Here is a 20,862-nt window from a genome sequence, read left to right on the forward strand (position 1 = left end):
GTTGACGTATACACCATGATCTGCTGTAATTGTCAAGTCATTTGACTTCATCCCTGCGTCAGGTTATACATTCAACCTGGAAATGTTCAGTCACTCCTCAAACCTGAACTTCCTAATCCCTAAAATTGGTTATAACAATTATACTAAAACAGCAATACCATTTCACAAAGTATACCATATATGAAATTCAATTTCAAAAATAACAATGACTGTTCAATGTAAGACAGAATTTCATACCAGGCAGTTTGCAGGAACCAACCGTCATAGATAGAGGTTAATTGAGTAATACCTTGTACATTTTGTGAATTCACACATGAGAACTTCCCTCTGTAATACAGGATCTTTAAATAGGCAGTACTCTTCTGAGCCAAGAGAAATCAAAACCATTTATCATTTACAGGGTAATTTCAGAATTGATCTCAAAACTTTACAATACCCGGCTCAAGCAAACCCTAACTTTATCCTCCCATAAGAGACAACAGTAAGAGTTATTTGGCATATTGTTCATTCTACCAAATTTAGAGTCAATCTTAAAAGTATAATTTGATAGACAAACATAATCAAAATGTTCAAACAAAGGTGCCTGAGAAAAGACAATGATATACTGACAACATTATTCTCAGGCAGAACAGATGCATTTGGGATATCCCCAATTAAACATGTGTGTTGATCAGACTACTCTAAATGCCTGAAATTAATTTTACACATTTTAAAATGTAAACATCCTTAGTTCACTTTGCTGGAGAAACGACTACACTTTATTCAGGAGAAGCTGCTTCAGTCGCACAAGAGTTTTGTTTGCTGCAATTTATCAAGACTCCTCTTAAAAAATACATTACTATAATTTTTTCTGTAAAATACATCTGTTGGCTATAAAACCCTTCCCACGCCTATCTCACTTTCTGGGATAGAGAAGAGCAAAGTATTCTAATTAGTATAATGCCCTGATTACTTGTACCTATTGCAGGAAAAAAATGTATCCAGAATACGTTGAGGTAATTTAAACATATCTTCAGGAAATGATTGAAAATGGCAATGATAATGAATCTAATGCTGGCACTTTGTTCTGTGTACTTCTAGGTTGCACCAAGTGTATTTTGATGCACCCACATGTGAAGGAAAAAAGCAGGAGAGGCTGTTTCTGATAGGCGACTACTCATCATCTGCAGAGTTCTTCGTCACCATTGCAGTCTTTGCATTCCTGTACTCACTGGCAGCTACAGTAGTTTATATCTTCTTTCAAAACAAATATCGTGAAAACAACCGGGGCCCTCTGATTGTAAGTAGCACATGGACCTTTGATGTCATAAACTGTCTCTTTTTTTTAGCATTGTGTTAAGTTGATCTATTCCTTCTATTTCAATATTGTAGAAATCACAGATTGTGTAGTAATCCAAATAATTAAGGGGAACTAGTCGTCCATAAATTGTAGTTACTACAGATGAGGGTGAAGTCCATAGCCCTTTCGGAATATGTTTGAAATATTTGAAATGTGATATAATCTCATTACATACAAGATAAGAAAATATTAACATAGCTTTGTGTATTTATGTTACCTATCTATTATCTATGTTACAGTGAATCATTTTGTGATGTTTGAGATTATTTTCATTTTTGTACAACCTCATTTGCACTGAAAAGCTTGACAGTGGGAGGTGGAAGTGTATGCCTAGATTTTCATGGAGTGGTATTTTAAATATGGGTTGGTGAACTTATTCAAGGATTTCCACCTCCATTCCAAATGTCCCATATGACCGTTGGATCAGGATCAGGAGTAAATTTCATTATATGCTGAGAGTCTAGTCTCATAAAAGAATTGTTTTTGTATGGTCCTGGTTTTTGATAGCTGGAGAAAACTGTTGACTTTGTTTTATGACCATCTTTATGTTATAACAATATGTGATTCTTATATGATGACTTTTCACAATGTCTCAATGTTTATTTATGCAAGTTAATAGGTATAAAATGTTTGTTATTGAAACTCTAATGGTCTACCTAATTGACACTCTGATAAGAGTTGTAGGAAGAGCAGTTTTCCTTCTCAAAAGTTGTAGGAAGAGCAGTTTTCCTTCTCAAAAGATTTATGAATGGGTATTTTTTTTTCTAAGCTGCTCCATATACACTATTGTTACTGTATGCCTCATTAGTTCTGTAATATCTACTGGATACACTATTTAAAAAATCCCAAAGCCCTTCCAAAAACATCTTCTGAGCTCACAGCCTCCACCACCTTGGAGACCAAGGGCAACAAGACACACGTCACCACCTGCAAGTTTCCCTCCAAGTCACACACCAACCTGATTTCGAATAATATTGCCTTGTCTTCACTGATGCTGATGGAAAACCTCCAAGCTCCCTCCTGAAGAAGAGTTACACCTGAAAGGTTGACTTCTACATCTCCTGACGCTGCCTGGTTTGTTGTGTCCTCCTGCTTGTCTGCTATGAATGTACCTACAGCAGCTCAAGAAGGTGCCTCACCTCCACCTTCTCAAGACAGTAACAAAGATATGAATTTGAAGTAGAAGCAGGCCATTCGGCAGCTTGAACCTGCCCTGCCATTGAGAAAGATCATGACTGAAGCAGTTCCCCCACATTTCCGCTGTTATGATCCCAGCTGATGGAACTGCTGGACTAGTCAGATCCCACAATTAAATCTTTAAATTTAGTTCAGCGCAGCCATCTTAATATGAAAGATAAGCAAACAGGGCTGCAGAATTTGTTCAAAAATAAACTAGCAGTTTATGATGCAAAAGAAACTAAAATAAAATAAAAGCAAGTCAAACTGTCTTAGAGTCATAGAGATGTACAGCTTGGAAACAGACCCGTCGGTCCAACCCGTCCATGTTGACGAGATATCTCAACCCAATCTAGACCCACCTGTCAGCGCCCAGCCCATATCCCTCCAAACCCTTCCTATTCATATACCCATCCAAATGCCTCTTAAATGTTGCAATTGTACCAGCCTTCACCACTTCCTCTGGCAGCTCATTCCATACACGTACCACCCTCTATGTGAAAAAGTTGCCCCTTAGGTCTCTTTTATATCTTTCCCCTCTCATTCTAAACCTATGCCCTCTACTTCTGGACTCCCAACCCCAGGGAAAAGACTTTGTCTATTTCCCCTCTGTAATCAAAACAGTTTGAAATATTAAACCATATGGCAAAAGAAAAAACCCATTTACTGCCCAACACCATTATTTTGCAGCTTATCAAAATTCAGACCAATTCCCTTTCCTTGTCCAATATGCAGGGTTGATTTAATGGTTTCTTCTCAATTCCTATCCTGTGAACTATGGGGCCTTTCTTCCTTGACTACTGTCTCAACTGACATCTTAGACTGTTTCAGCTGTCAACCAATGCAAGTTTCTAACCAACATAATCCTCATACAGATGCTTCACAAAATACACTTTTTAACTATAGTAACTTATTTCCTTAAGTGTTTTGAACAATCACCTTTCTAGGAGAAACTACATTTGCAACTGACCCCAATCAGGTCTCATTAAAACTGAACTCAAGAGCTTTTAAATTAAAAAAAATTAAATTGCTCATTCTAGACTCTGCTAAAGCTAATGGTTTAAAGGTTATTCTCTTATGTCTTAAGCTTTCATAATTTAAAAAAAATCCCTCTAGAAATAACAGAGGTCCATGCAGTCAGTTGCTCAATGACATATATTGATCTTAAAGTCATGATTCCAGAAAGACTGACCTAATTAATTATTAAAACCGCTCACAAAAATAAGCCAACATGCATATGCCACAACTTTGCAATACAGCTTTAAACTTAATATAAATAAATGACAGACGTTCTATCTCACTGCCTATCCTCCAAATTCCTTTATGCCCTTGCTTATCAAGAAAGGCAATAAATGCTTGCAAACAATGAATAAGAGAACAAGTAGAAGGTTAATGTTTTGTGTCTGTGTATGTGTTGACAGAGGCTGAGAGCAGCATTACATGAAGTTCCTGCCTGTCATCCCTGCACTCCTCTGCAGACATATGCTTATTATTTACATTGCTGCTATTTGTTTGAAGATGTCCATGGTCACAGCAGAGTGCCTTTGAAAACCGGGAAGTGACAAATTGAATTAAAAACAGCATAGATGTAAAAATGTTTTAACATGATAAATGATTAGGGATAGTCAGCATGGCTTTGTGCATGGGAAATCATATCTCGTGAACTTGATTGAGTTTTTTGAAGAAATAACAAAGACGATGATGAGGGCGCAGTGGTGAAAGTGATCCATATGAACTTCAGGAAGGCATTCGACAAGGTTCCTCAAGGGAGACTGCTTAGTAAGGTTAGATCTCACAGAATACGGGGAGAGCTAGCCATGTGGATACAGAACTGGCTCAAAGGTAGGAGTCAGAGGGCGGTGGTGGAGGATTGCTTTTCAGACTGGAGGCCTGTGACCAGTGGAGTGCCACAAGGATCACTGCTGGGTCCTCTACTTTTTGGGCATTTATATAAATGATTTGGATGTGAACAAAGGAGGTACAGTTAGTAAGTTTGCAGATGACACCAAAATTGGAGGTGTAGTGGACAGCGAAGGGGGATTACCTTAGGTTACAATGAGATCTTGATCTGATGGGCCAATGGCTGTGGAGTGGCAGTTAGAGTTTAATCTATATAAATGCGAGGTGCTGCATATTTTGGGAAAAGCAAATCAAAGCCGGACTTATACACTTAATGGTAAGGTCCTAGGGAGTGTTGCTGAACAAAGAGACCTTGGAATGCAGGTTCTTAGTTCCTTGACAGTAGAGTCGCAGATAGATAGAATAGTGAAGAAGGCATTTGGTATGCTTTCCTTTATTGGTCAGAGCACTGAGTATAAGAGTTGGGAGGTCTTGTTACAGCTGTACAGGATATTAGTTAGGCCACTTTTAGAATACTGCATGCAATTCTGGTCTCCTTCCTATCAGAAAGATGTTGTGAAACTTGAAAGGATTCAGAAAACATTTACAAGGATATTGCCAGATTTGGAGGATTTGAGCTGTAGGGAGAGGCTGAATAGGTTGGGGCTGTTTTCCCTGGAGCATCAGAGGCTGAGGGGTGATAAAAATAAATGAATTCAGTTACATTAAATCAGTGGCCTTCATCATAGGTCTGTATTCAAAGCTGTTTGTCAGTTGTACATTGATGTTCACTACAGTATTTTCAGTTCAGGAGGCTTGGAATTATGAACTACACAGAAAATATTGTATAGTAACAGTATCATGCATCTTTAAAGCATTTTAGTAAGTTATATCTAAAATACTCTGGACAAACTTGGTCACAAGACATGAGAAAAGCATTTCCACTCTGGAGAAGTGAAAAAGCTTTGATGAGTGATCCGATAGTAGAGATCAGTAAGTGCGATGGATGAACTATCTTTGTCATCCACAGCTGTTTTCCTTCCTCCTTAGAAAACTTGGATAGAACCTGCCTTTGAGAATCTGACCAGCAAATAAAGCTGGTGAGTCATCCATTCTAACAATGAAGACGACACTGCTAATATTTTAAGACTGAGCTTCATTTGAATCTTGTCTTAAAAAATTCGTGAACATCACATGGGCACTGTAAGGTGACTGATTTTATGCAATAGAACAGTGGACTTTTGGGATCTCTGTGGATGCAATGGAGCAGAGAGGCCATCCTGATGGGAGCCAGCAAAATCCCATTGTACTTTTATGGAATATTATTCAATATTCCTAGCTGTCACATTGTTTTCCACTGAAGAGCCAGCTGATACTGGATAGAACATGCATGGCTTATGGTCCAGCTAAAGTACTCTCCTACTATTAAAGTCAGGCTCATGAGTCTGGAATAGGACCTTAATTTGCCTTTTAGATTTGATTCCCTACAATGTGGAAACAGGCCCTTCGGCCCAACCAGTCCTCACCGATCCTCCGAAGAGTAATCCACCCAGACCCATTTCCCTCTGACTAATGCACCAAACACTATGGACAATTTAGCATGGCCAATTCACCTAACCCACAGGTCTTTGGACTGTGGGAGGAAGCCAAAGGACTCGGAGGAAACCCACACAGACACAGAGAGAATGTGCAGAACTCCACACAGACAGTTATCTGAGGCTGGAATCAAACCTGGGACCCTGGTGCTGTGAGCCTGCAGTGCAGACCACTGAGCCACCGTACCACCCCTTTTCAAATTGACTAACCTAGTATTTTCTACAGCTGAACAGGGAGGTAACTTTAATATGGCCACAGTTGGCCACAGTGATGGTGGGAATGGGAACATAATTTTCTAGGTACACTATTACCCCTTTTTGCCAAGCATAGGATTTCAACATCCTCAGCACTTTATGATGGTACATTCAAAGTTAACATCAGACCCTGCATAGAGTGGTGCACAGTGCTCTTTGAAACAATGTCACCTAAATTGTGCAGAATTAACATATAATTTGATTATATGACAGACATTAAAAATAATTACACAGAACAAACCTACATTTTCTGTCAGCAGTAACTCTGAGTGGTATTCTCTCTCCCATCTGATGCCTTCAACTACAGTAAGTGTTGTAATTATGTAAAAGATAATATTGCAGAATATAAAAGAGTGCTGCACTCATTTCAATCACTTGTCATCTCCTGTCCTGTAATTATTAGCATTTTTGCAAAATGTTTTTTAATTAGTGAATGCTTGGTTCTTTTTGCATTCGCCTGCTGAGTTAATGTGTTTGGTAGCACTAATAAATCTTATCGAGCACATTAAGAAAGTATATCAGCATTACTCAGCATTAACTGGCCATTAAAACATCTGTAGAATAATACAGCACAGGAACAAGCCTGCACCAAAATATTTTGCCCTCGCATACTAAAACTGTCTTCCCTTACAGGATCCATATCCCTCTATTCCTTTCCTATTCTTATACTCGGCCAGGTGTTTTTTGAATGTTGCTATTGTGTCTGCTTCCACCACTTCCTCTGGCAGCACGTTCCAGGCACTCACCACCCTTTGTGTGAAAACCTGCCATTTTCATTTCTTTTAAATTCACACCTTGAACCTCTAGTAATTGACCCCTCTACTCTGGGAAAAAAACCTCATAATTTCCATTCTATCCATGCCATTCACAATCTTATAAACTTGTATCAGGTCACCCCTCAACCTCCTGCTTTCCAGTGCAAGAAAACCTAATCTATCCAACCTTTCTTCATAGCTAAATTCCCCCATAACAGGCATCATCCTGGTAAACCTTTTCTGTACCCTCTCCAAAGGTGACCAGAACTGTATGCAATATTTTAAGGGGTAAAAACAAGAACTGCAGATGCTGGAAACCAGAGTCTAAATTAGAGTGGTGCTGGAAAAGCACAGCAGGTCAGGCAGCATCCGAGGAGCAGGAAAATCGAAACGTCAATTTTCCTGCTCCTCAGATGCTGGCTGACCTGCTGTGCTTTTCCAGTACCACTCTAATCTAGACTCTGCAATATTTTAAGTTAGGCCTAACTAAAGTTCTATAAAGCTGCAGCATAACTTGTCTATCTTTATACTCAATGCCCCGTCCAATGAAGGCAAGAACACTGTGTGCCTTTTTTACTACCTTATCTACCAGCACAGCTCCCTTCAGTGATATGTGGACCTGCATACCCAGATCCCTCTGCATATCAATAATCCTCAGAGTACTGCTATTCACTGTATAATTTCCACCCATTCTTGACCTTCTAAATTGCATCTTCTCACATTTGTCCAGATTAAACTCCAGCTGCTATTTTGCTGCCCATGCCTCCAACTGATCAATATTCTGCTGGAACCACTGACAATCCTCCTCACTATACATAACTCCACCAATCTTTATATCATCCACAAATGCACTAATTAGGCCATTTACGTTTTCCTCCAAATCATTTATATGGACCATGAACAGCAGAGCTTCCAGCACTGATCCCTGTGGTCACAACCATCCTCCCACAGCTACCCTCTGTCTCCTATGACTAAGCCAGTTTTGATCCAACTTGCCAGCCCATCCCTGATACCATGTGACGTCACCTTTTATACTGGTCTCTGTGAGGGACCTTGTCAAAGGCTTTACTGAAGTATCTCTAAATATCCTTTTCCCTCATCAATCATCATCACCTCTTCAAAAAACTCAATCATGTTAGTCAGGCACAACCTCCCCTGCACAAAACCATGATGCCTGTCACGTATAACTCCATTTGCTTCTAAATTTAGATTAGATTCCCTACAGTGTGGAAACAGGCCCTTCAGCCCAACCAGTCCACACCGACCCTCTGAAAAGTAGCTCATCTAGATCCATTTTCCTCTGACTAATGCACCTAGCATTATGGTGTGCATAAATACCATAATTGGCCATGCTAAATTATGGGTAAAAAATTAGGTCTGCAGATGCTGGAGATCACAGTTGAAAATGTGTTGCTGGTTAAAGCACAGCAGGTTAGGCAGCATCCAAGGAACAGGAAATTCGACGTTTCGGGCATAAGCCCGAAACGTCGAATTTCCTGTTCCTTGGATGCTGCCTAACCTGCTGTGCTTTAACCAGCAACACATTTTCAACCATGCTAAATTATGGGCAATTTAGCATGGCCAATTCACCTGACCTGCACATCTTTGGACTGTGGGAGGAAACCAGAGCACCCGAAGGAAACCCACACAGACACAGGGAGAATGTGCAAACTCCACACACACAGTCACCCGAGGCAGGAATCGAACCTAGCACCGTGAGGCAGCAGTGCTAACCACTGAGCCGCCTATGTAAATAGATATTGTCCCTGAGAGTCTTTTCTAATAATTTCCCAACAACATAATTTCCTGGATTATCCCTGCTACCCTTCTTAAGCAATGAGACAACTTTGGCTATTCTCAGTCCTGTAGGACCTCACCTGTGGCTGAAGAGGATACAAAGATGTCTGTCAATGCTCCAGTAATTTGTCCCCTTGCCTCCTTCAATCTTCTGGGATAGATTTCATCAGGACCTGGGGACCTAGCTACCTCAATAGCAACTTGGCTTAGACATTTAGCACTCCCTTTCTTGAGATCATCCTCCACCAATTCCTTCTCTTTGGTGAATATCATCATAAAGTATTTCTTTAGAACCTTACCTACCTCTTCTGGCATAGATTCCCTCCTTTGTCCTTGTGTGGGTCAACCCCTCCCTGGCTACCTCTTGCTTTTTATGTATGTATAAAAAGCTTAAGGATTATCCTTAATTCTGTTTGCTAATGACTTTTAGCTCTTCTAATTCCTTGTTGAAGTTCTTTTCTATTTTCCTGATATATTTCAAGGGCTTCGTCAGTACCTAGCCTTCTAGAACATATGTATGCTTTCTTTTTCTTTTCCTGTAAGAATATTCATAATATACCAACAACAAAAAAAGTGTCTGATATTGCCATATTTTTAATTGCCCAAGGGATTGAAAATTAATGGACATTAATTTGACGTCAAAACTTCCATAACATTATGGAACAATTGTGAAATGAAGAAAAAAAAACATTCAGACCATTCAGCTAATATCGTCTGTCACTTAATTATGTTATGACTGATCAGTGGCTCAACCTTGCCAGCCATTTGTCTATATACATAGAACATAGAACATTACAGCTCAGTACAGGCCCTTCGGCCCTTGATGTTGCACCGACCTGTGGAACCAATCTGAAGCCCATCTATTCTACACTATTCCATTTTCATCCATATGTTTATCCAATGACCACTTAAATGCCCTTAAAGTTGGTGAGTCTACTACTGTTGCAAGCAGTGCATTCTATGCCCTATACTCTCTGAGTATAATTATTTAAAGCTATGTCCCCTCACGCTAGCCATCACTATCAGATGAAAAAGGCTCTCACTATCCACCTTGTATAACCCTTTGATTGTCTTGTATGTCTCAATTAAGTCACCTTCTTCCCTCTAATGAAAACAGCCTCAAGTTCCTCAGCCTTTCATCATAAGCCCTTCCCTCTGTATCAGGCAACATCCTAGTAAATCTCCTCTGAACCCTTTCCAAAGCTTCCACATCCTTCCTTTAAAGACCAGAACTGTATGCAATTCTCCAAGTACAGCTGCAGCATGACCTCATGGCTCCAAATCTCAATCCCTCTACCAATAAAAGCTAACACATTGTATGCTTTCTCAACAAACTTATCAACCTGGGTGGCATCTTTCAAGGATCTATGTACATGGACACCGAAACCTTAGGTAAATCTTTCTTGAACTCAATCTTGAAAATATCCATTACCCTAACATTTACAGATTTTTGGAGGAAGAATTTTAGATTTCTCTTGCCCTTTCTGTGACAAAATGCTCCCTGACTGTACTGCTGCATGACCTAGCTGTAATTTTAACATTGTTCTGGATTCGCTGTCAGAGGAATGGTTTCTTTGAGACTGCTCTATTGAGCTTTTTATAATTAGAAACATCTCAATTAGCTCACCCTTCAACTTTCTAAACCCAAATGAAAAATCTCACCTTAACAGGTCATGCCTGCTTCTAATACTCATCACTTGACTGTGCCACACAAAGCAGTCTTTTAGGCATTCAGAATCAAGTCAAGACTTAAAATCACAGTCAGAACACAATCTGTTTAAATAAGCTGACAAAGACCTAATAAATAAGGACCATGCCAGACCCATGCTGGTGCTATACACACCTTCTCTAAACATATTAACATTGAAGATTGCTTGATTCAGGAGCAAAGTCAATCACCTGTTTATTTTTTGATGCTGGTTTTGGCCAAGTAAATAGTGTTAAGGTGGATTCCTTGTTTTTTGATTGTTTGGTGGACATACTCTCCAAACCCAAGTGATAGCCTCCTCATTTTTTGAGCCCAAGGTGACTGGTCTGCCACTTAGTCTTCAAAGGGAACAATCCTCAGTAATGTGTAGCATTGTTTGTGTGTCTCCACAAGTGCAGCAGGGGTTTGCGCTGAGACTTTAGCAGTGGAGGTTAGCAGCACAGTGGCCATAGCCTCTCCTGAACTTGTTTAGTAAGAAACTCTTACACAATTTGCTCATGACTTCAGATATTTCCCATTCCTTGATTTAAAGTACGACTGCTGGTAAATCTTGCAAAAGTAGGTTGCTCCACATCAGGTGCCCAGATGGAAGGTGAACATAGGTGTGCTCAACAGTCCATCATGGAGTGGGAGATGAATTGCAACATGATGGTTTCAAACTCTGGCCATCCATGTAGATTTTATTTTTCTGGCACTGGCATTTTGGATATACTGTACACTGGATATGATTTTAGAGAAATTCACAATCCGGTTCCCTGTGCTGCAGATGTCTGTTAACTTTGTAAAATCTGCTTGAAGGATCTGGTTGACAGTGCAGAAATAACTCCTCAGAGGCTGATATCCCTTCAGCAAGTGACTCTTTATTTCCGCATGGAGAGAACTTGACACTGATCTAGCTCCCTCAGAGCCAGCTTTCAGAGTGAATAGAGCCTCCAGTTTATACTTGTCAGCCAGGGCTCCCTGATTGAGGCTGCTAATCTGGTCCTATCAGGGAATTCATATTCTATGAAGTCAACTTAGAACATAGAACGTAGAAAAGTACAGCACAGAGCAGGCCCTTAGGCCCACGATGTTGTGCCCAGATTTAATCCTAATGTAAAATATAGTAACTTAACCCACAAACCCCTCAACTCAATGCTATCCATGTGCCATCACTGCTGATCTATTACTATTACTGTAGATAGAGCTTATTATGAACATAGCTGATCTTGTAAGATGTAGTTATTGGCAAGAATGTTTTAAAATCAAAAATGTTTTAAATGAGAGGATATGCTTTTCTTCAAGCATTGTCAAAGGCGTTGGATTAATTTTTATCCATCTTTATCTCTTTTGTCTAAAACTCAACTCAGTGGTTTCAGCCCAAGAAAAAAGTAAAACTATTTTCAAGATAGAACAAGGCTTTAAAAAACATAACATTGACTACAGTATCCCCCTTGACCTCTTTATAAAGAGCTAAATCAGATTAGATAGGGACAATTTGCCTTTGACTAAATAAGGGCAGAAGATGCTGGAGAATCTCAGCAGATCTGGCAGCATCTGTGGAGAGGGAAACTGGATTAATATTTCAAGTCCAATATGACTGTTTCCATCATTTTTCTGTTTTTATTTCAGATTTCCAGCACCCATGATATTTTGATTTTATTTACTTTTAACAGATCTTCTAAACTTTCATTTATTTCCATTATCATTGTCTAGTGCATTATGACATTGCTAACAACAGTTTAAAAGTTTGAAGATAACCTATTAAAAACAGCTACTACAAATCATGCATTCTTTGGCTTCTGAGTTCCAGACAGTTCCTGGATCTCCAGCAAGTACTAATTAAATATAGTCATCCACAGCCATTAAAGAAACTTATATATCCCTTTGTTAAAAATGGACTAACACCAAAAAGAAGCAGTTGGTTCCTCTTTCAGTTTCACTGTGGATAAGAGACTTTGAAGGTTAATGTGTGTTAGATTAATGTGAAATTGATCCTATCGATCTTACATTACTTTATGCTGATCCTCCACCGAACCAGACAAGGTGAATTTCAGTGTCACATGAGATACAGAATGTGTACTCAGCTGATCACCCTTCTTTAGTAAAAGGTCTCTGAACCTGGGTGAGTTATATTGCCAAGAAGCCATGTTCTAGTTTAAAAGTAACGACAGAAGCTGCCTGAAGGCCGAATTTCATTAGAGACTATGTGAAGATCAGTGGCAAAGCTAAATCTAAGCAGAAAAAGTAACAAACAGCAATGTTTTGAAAACTGGCCAAAGATACCAATCAACCTGTTGTAACTTCAAGTGCACCTGCAGATGAGCCTCCTGAAAATTCAACTATCAGAAGCCTCACTACTTACTGAAAAACGTCTGCTTGCAAGACCATTTTCCTTCATTTTCAGAAATAATAGGCCTCCTATGAAAAAGTGATTCATTCAATCATAAATTGTAATTGTGTTTATTTTCTTCATTCATATCTAACATTTGTGTGAGTATTAGTGAGTGCATTGAGTGAGTAAGACTTTGGGGAAATTGTGAGGTAATGAATAATCTTGTTTCAGCTTAAACTTACAAAAAGGCTTGCTACTTGAGTTATTAAAATTGCAACAACCACTCAGATGTTAAGAAAATATATACATCCTCAGATAAAACACTTTGATCATGGGTAGTGTGAAAATACATAAATCTCTCTGTGATACAATACTGTTCCACATCATTTAATTTTGTTGCACACTATTGCCTTTGCCAGTCTTATAGTTATAAGTTTTATCATCTTCCTTTATAAACAGAGATGTAAATTTTTCAAAGCTGCAGTCATAGAGTCATACAGCATGGAACCAGACCCTTCGGTCCAACTGGTCCACACCAACCATGTTCCCAGAGTAAATTAGTCCCACTAGCCTGCATTTGGCACATATCCTTTCAAACCTTTTCTATTGATGTACTTATCCAAATGTCTTTTAAATGTTGTAACTGTATGTGCATCCACCACTTCATCTGCTAATTCATTCCACACACAAACCATTTTCTGTGTAAAAGAATTGCCCCCATGTCCTTTTTAAAACTTCCTCTTCTCACCTTAAAAATATTCCCTCTTGTTTTGAAAAGGCAAAAGATCCTTGCTATTCACCTTATCTTTGCTCCTCATTATTTTATAAATCTTTATAAGGTCACCCCTCAACCGCCTATGCAAGGGTAAAAAAGGTCCCAGCATATACAGCTTATTTTTATAAGTCAACACACTAGTAAAGCTTTTCTGAAATTCTCCAGTTTAATATATCCTTCCTATGGAAGGGCAACCAGAAATGTACACATTACTCCAGAAGAGGCTTCAACATCCTGTCTCAGCTCCTATACTCAAAGGTCTGAGCAATGAAAGCAGGCATGCTAAATGCCTTCTTAACCACCTAACCTACCCATGACGTAAATTTCAAAGAATTATGTACCTGGACCCCTGAGTCCATCTGTTCTACAACACTATCCATTCCTCTGGCATCACCCCCATGTCCAAAGAGTCTATGGCTATGGAACTCCCACCAGTATGATGCCTTCAGCATGGACAAATCAGGAATAAAAAGAGAAAAAGAAAACACCGTATATTTCTTTAATAAAATAAAAATAATGTACCGGACAAGATTAACCTCTACTCCCCGATTTTAGTAACTGTGGAGCCTAAGCGTCGGTCTTTACTGTAAGCCTAAGCTCTGGAATTCTCTTTTACATCACTCTGCCTCTTCACTTGATTTCTACTTTTTAGATGTACCTAAAAGCTTTTCTCTACAACCATGCGTTTGATCATCTAACCTAATATGTTCCTATGTGGCTTGGTTTCATAGCTTGTTTTATAATACTCCTGTTAAACACCTTAGGATTTTATAGAGTTTTCCCTCCAACAATGTACGTTACCTGATACAGCAATGCTCATGTGGTATTGAAACCAGTCAACAGACGTTTATTACAGAGCATAAATGTATACAAATATTATGTTCACAGAGACATCAGTGTCTGTGCTCAAATTAAGCTACTAGGCTACAAAAAGCAGCATATTTCAATTAGTGTGTCGTGCTTCAATTAGTCCCCCATAAGATGGCATGGGAGATTTTGGTCACACAGGTTTCAGTATTGATATCATGAACATGAATCTTAAAGGCAGACAGATATACTGTATCTCTTAAGTATATGCTAATCATCAGACATAACACAATTGGGACGTTTTGTTACATTAAAAGCACTATATAAAAGTCAGTTTTGTTGACTCAGATGCTCTAAAAGTTTTATATTCATAATAAGTCTCACAATCTGAAAATGTGCATAATTGCCATGTGAACTGTCAAAATAAAACTTGTGGTAACTTACAGATTTAAAACATTGTCTGCATTTTGCAAAAAAACTTATTTTATGCACATGCTTTCTGCTTCAATTAAACATTGCTGTTACTTTAATTTCCTGTATTTCAGTCTTTGCCATTTTTGAATGCATTTGGCAATGCTCCTGAGATAGTAATATCCACAGACAGCATACCTTTAATCTAGTTTAAACAGAAATATTGAAGATTGCTAATTAGCAGTGGACATTGAAGCTAACACATCAGATGAGCTAAGGGAATCTTAATGTACAAGAGAATAAAATGCTTCGGCATAATCTGCAATCTCCAACCCTCAAAGAGCCGAGCTGTAGAATGGAGTAGCTTATCATGCTTTTAATAAGCTACGGTTTAATGCAGTATCTTAGGAACATGGCACATCTAAAGGCTATTGCACTGAAACAAACTCAAACAAATACAAAGAAACATACATCATCATCAAGTATCCAATCTAGTGTAAATTTGGTCAGGTTGTGATAGCAAAAACTAAAGCAGCTTTTAATTATTTCTAGTCAATTTGTTTTGGTGTTGTGAATGGGGAATTAAGACCAAGCACAGTATTTAGGTCAAGAGGTGTTAGATGATTGGAGATAATCAGTGTCAGGCAGGGGAAGGAGGAATGGCAGGTGGCAAATAAAAGAGCAAGGGAAAAAGGAGGAGAGGAACAAAGAGGTTGAGAAAGAGGAAAGAGATAAGAGAATTCAGGAAGGAGACAAGAAGAAAGGAAAGGAGAAAAGATTTGAAATGGAGAATGGAAAATGGAGAGAAAGTGGACACAAGAAACAGAAGGAAGAGGCATTCTTAAGATATATTTAACAGAAGGGATAAGATAAACCGGAAAATGATGCAGATGAAATAGAAGATGGAACAAGGAGAAGTGAATGGAATGGAAAAAACCAACACAGGTCAATAGTCCCAGTCAAGGGAGGTTCAAGAGTTTGAAATCTTGAATTGAGGAGGGGCAAGGAATTGCTGTCCTTGCGGAGTATGACTTGGACTGGTGGTCATCATATTTGTTCATGGTGGTTTTCTGACATTGTCACTATTAGATTATGGTGTTGATCCAGCTAAATTGCAGCTTCAATCTGCATTCAGCTTTAAACAGAGCCTATCTTGTCAAGGGGAATTTCAGTTTTCAAATATGGCAGTGAGCATAAAAATATATAGTTAATAAGCAAACTGTAAAAGAATAATCTTTTCTGTTGTATGGAAAATGACTGACTAGAGACATTCTATTTTGCAGTGGAATGCTGTATAAACCTTATATAGAGGCTTCAGATGTGGTACAATCCCCACAAGGAAATCATAAACCAAAACAACTAAATTTCCTGAATGAAATATTTAGCAACAAGGTTCTACTTTTTAGTCATTACTTTATCATGAATCAGAACCTACACAAATTAAAGATAAATTAGCAGGCATATTATGGTAAACGTGAATTATAAATTACAGACAGAAAAGCACTTAAAAGAAAGAGCATCTCATAAGAATAGAAGCATTCAAATCACTTCATGCACAAGTGTGTCACTATATTCAATCTCTCAGTCTTTCCAACTTAGCCTCTGGAATGTAGGATCTCAATGGATTTGGTCCTTGAGTCACCCATAAAATTTATTCCATCTGAATCTCTAGGAGTCAGTTATCACCTAAATAACACACTATTTAGGTAAGATTGTGATAGTCTTAATGGTACAGACTCCCAAGAGACACCTTTATATGACTCCTTTTATTAATAAGCCTCATTAAATGGTTTAGTCAGCTGTGGCAAAAATGAAACAAAGCCTAGAATTGTCTGATTCATAATCCATGATCTAACACTGTCTTCAGCTTTTTGTCCCTTGTAGACTATATCAGATATACATATCCTTTTCCTGCTGCAGTCCTCCTTTGTATCAACAGCAGTACCTTTTTTGGCTGTCTTCTCTGCGTCTGGCCAAATGCCATTTATTAGCTTCCTTGCTTTTAGTACTTTTTCCATGTCATAGTTTGTCAGATCACATAGGTCTTTTTTTTAAAAATATTCAATAAAATTACAATTGTGTCTTTTACAATTGTTGCAGATTTGTAAATGTTCTTTTCAAACATTCTTCAGAACAATTACAGATTCTAAAGACATTTTAAAACAATAGCAAATTTTCTTTTACTGTAAAAGTAGACATACACTCACCAGCCTTTCTGGATTGTAGACTACCCTCTTATTAGAGAGAGACAACTGGTGGTTGCTTAACCTGAGGGTCACCACATTTCTGGAAAGGGGAGAGGTTGAGAAGGAGAATACTTCATGGTAACCTCAGTTCGTGCAGGAATTGAACACATGCTGGTATCACTCAGTATTACAAGCCAACTGTCCAGCCAACTGAGCTAATCAAACCCTTCTTACTGTACTGCTCTGGATTAAAGATCATCATGGATTTGGAAAAGCTGGACCTTTTTATTTTATCTGGATTTTTGAATGTGGACTGAAATGGGAAAATGGTTCATTTAAAATCTATGGCTTATGGTCAGATTCCTGCATATTTTAAAAGCAAGTTATCTGACAGCCATTCTAAGTGTTGTTGATTCAAGCAGCAGGGAATGCCTAGTTACAGACATGCGGAAGCTGAAGGCTGTGAATGAATGGAGATTAAGCTGCATGTTGCCAGCTAGATGGTCTATGAAATGGTAACCAGTTGTCAATGATCAAGGCCTCCTGTCTGCCAATAACTCTGCAATTGGCTCCCAGGTAGTTTGGGGTGTGAATGCTTGAGGGAGAAGTCATTGGACCTTTGGAAGCAAAAGAAGTATATTTCTGCTCTGTAATAAAAATCTTCTCAAGCATGAAGATAGCCAGTTTATTTTCCCACTTCAGTTGCTGTAAGCTGTAACTTTTAATTACAAAGTCAGAGATCTTTATAAGTGTGAACAAATCACCGTGTGCCTCCTGTATCTGGAGAAGGAGGATCAAGAAACAGTCCTTTTGACAACCAAAACATTACCTCAGCAAATGCTGGGAACAGGGACCACTGAACAGTCCTCCCACTCTCTTCCTCTGCCCATACCAATGTTTTTTGAATCTGGCTGTTTTTAGCTATTTGTATGTGGAGGGGGGAGATTATAATTTTAAGTTAGAGTTAGAGTTTTAACCATTTGAATTAGATATCTGAACTAACTCCACAGAGGTCATTATCCTATCACCAAGTCACCATTTATTTACATGTGCTTGCACTTGACTCCTGGTCCGATTTCCTAAGAGCCAACTCACTGAGTGAGCAGAAGATCTTACACTCCTGTTTATATCTGTCAGCCAGGTTCCCTGATTGGACCAAATTAACAGCCCAAATCAGGGAACTCATATTCTATAAATCCACCTGGCTGATCTTGTTATAATCCCTCCAATGTCAATGATTCAAAATTGTTTACCTGTAACTAGAATCCATTTATTTGTCATAAATACTGATTCTGTTAAGTACAGAAACCTGGTCCATGTGCTCTGTCAACCTGGATCCAAAAGATAGGAAAATTAGGGACGTTTTGCAATTTTTAATAAAGGTTTGTAACATTTATGATAACTCCTGGAATAGCATGGTTTGACTTCCAGTACGCTAATCCAGTGAGGTGTAACAGAAAGCATTTTATATTTATTTTTGTGAAGGTGCCAGCTAGTTTATTGAATCCTGGTGGGCATATTACTCATGTCTGTCACTGAGGTGTCCAATTACTGAGAAATCATATATGAACTTTTATTGTGTCAAGTTGGAGTTGCAACTTCAACAGAGAAAATGAGAAACATATGGATGACAGAAGAAGACAGTCAACAGTTAAAGAGAGCAAATGAAAAATGACCAATAAACAATAATAGTAAGAAAATTGCTGAGCCAAATAAGTAGGGAACAAAATTAAAAAAGAATGAAAAGCAAATAAAATGAAAATAATTACATACAGAAAATACACGGATTATAAAACAATTATAAGAAAATTACTTTTTTTTTAATGAGGAACATGATGGACAAGCAACTAGCGATTAATATGTTTGGACTTGCCTGAATGTGAGTCTGGTAGTGCACCTTACATTTGGGAAAAGTCTCAAATTCACCTAGCCCATGAGCTGTCAGCAAACATTTTACCAGCAAATTGCAATTGAAAAACAAGCAGCTGTAACACCTGACATAAGAGACAGCTTTAAGGAGAGTAACTGTGATGGTGGCAGGGAAATGTTCATTTAGATCTGGAAGAGAATGGTTGGCTTGAAAAAGTGATGCTGTGTGAAGTAGACACGAGATGTAATTGTAGAAGTGCATATTGGCATTTCAGATAGGGTTCAGATCTTTGTACATTTTTCCAGGAGGTTTGACTCTGGAGGTGGTACCCACTTATATAACTTTGCAGGAGGTTTGCTCACTGGTGCATCTTGATCCTGTGCCACCAAAGTTACAGAGCAGAAGTGACTCTTACTGCTGCACAGAAAATAATCACACTTGTCCAATTTCTTGTACAGGATTATTCCCCAGAGCCACAAGGAACACTTGGTTGTCAAGACAGTGTCCTGTGCAAGTGTTATCAGCCCAGTCACAAGAAGCCATGATTCCAGCGCAGCTCACTTTACAAACTTGCTTGCTTAGTTGTCTGAAACACCCACTATATTTTCATAATTACTGTATTCTTCAAGTTATTAGGCCTATTAATTCCACCCATGTATCTTTCCATTCACTGTGTGTGCAGCTTTGTGTTATGACAGGCATAGCTCTCTTGCACATGAATTCATGATAAAAAACAGAGCTGTCATGATGCATTTACATTTTATCTATCGAGTGACACAGGTTTAGTTATAAAGGGGAGGCAAAGGCACAACAATGAATGTCTGATGATGAATATCCATTACAATGACATTCTTGTTCAGAACATCAGTGCTGTATAGAAACACTACGATAATTCTTGCAGAACAATAAGGTTTGGAATTGAGAGAGAGCCATTGAAATGCTTAAAGGAAGTCTTCATTATCAGGTCTGGAATACCCCAGCATCCAGCATTCATTGTGGTCTCATGAGTTGCGATGGTGTTTTGTGTGCTTCGTGACATTATATTGGGGAAGCATAGGTGGCAGGTGTCCTAAAGGATGTCAGAGCGCCTAATAAATACTTTGCTTCTGCTTTAGACCTGGCCATGAAGGAAATTAAATGTGTGCAATGGCAATGACTGCCTGTTATTTCCTGTTCTTATTCAAAGCATTCGCATGATCTATGTGCGTGGGCTCCAAGCATCTTTAGCTGTTCATTGTTTCTAGCTTTTCACTATTTAGAAAGTACCCTGTTCTATCCTTTTCAGATCCAAAGTCCCTCATATTTCCCAACATTGAATATTTGCCACAGTTTTGTCCACTAAATTAATCTATCATTATCTCTTTGTAATTTTGAGTAAGTCTGTTGACACTGCAGAAACCCTCAGTATGCATGTCCAAAGCGTATGTGTGGTATTCCTGTTAGTACTGCCACATCATCCCATTTGCTCACATTTATCTTGCTTACTTTGTGCCATCATATTTTTTAATGGCAGAGCAATTCACATGTGCATGAGCAGAGCTTTGTGCATGCATGATGTGAAACTTCTGGGAGGGTCAGGAAATAAAAATGTAATTCTATGCTTCCAACTACACTGTTTAGCGATCTGTCTAACTTCGTAAGAGAAAAAGTGAATGGGTGGTTTATTCCATTGTCTAGGATTTACTAACTACATTAAATAATTGATGGCATGATGCCTCAGTGGTTAGCACTGCTGCCTCACAGTGCCAGAGACCTGCGTTCAATTCCACCCTCCGGCAACTGTGGGGTTTGTACATTCTCCCCGTGTCTGTATGGGTTCCTTCCAGGTACTTTGGTTTCCTCCCACAATCCAAAGATGTGCAGTTAGTTGGATTGGTCATACTAAATTGTCCATAGTTTGTGGGGATGTGCAGGCATGGGTGAGCCAAGGGACATGCAAGGTTACAACGATGAGGTGGGCTAAATGGGATGCTTTTCAGAGGGTCGGTGTGGACTCAATAGGCCAAATGGCCTGCCTCCATAAACATTGCACAGG

General features: G+C 38.8%; 1 protein-coding gene across 1 annotated transcript in view; it reads left to right on the top strand.

Annotated features, from left to right (window-relative positions):
- synpra (synaptoporin a) overlaps positions 1 to 20,862 on the top strand; it is a 147,222-nt gene that overhangs the window by 89,890 nt on the left and 36,470 nt on the right. Inside the window, exon 4 of the mRNA XM_060835859.1 lies at positions 1,081 to 1,279. Coding sequence (XP_060691842.1) covers positions 1,081 to 1,279 — 199 coding nt within the window. The remainder of the gene's footprint in view (positions 1 to 1,080; positions 1,280 to 20,862) is intronic.

The sequence above is a fragment of the Hemiscyllium ocellatum genome, chromosome 14 (assembly GCF_020745735.1).
Source record: "Hemiscyllium ocellatum isolate sHemOce1 chromosome 14, sHemOce1.pat.X.cur, whole genome shotgun sequence".
Lineage (NCBI taxonomy): Eukaryota > Metazoa > Chordata > Chondrichthyes > Orectolobiformes > Hemiscylliidae > Hemiscyllium > Hemiscyllium ocellatum.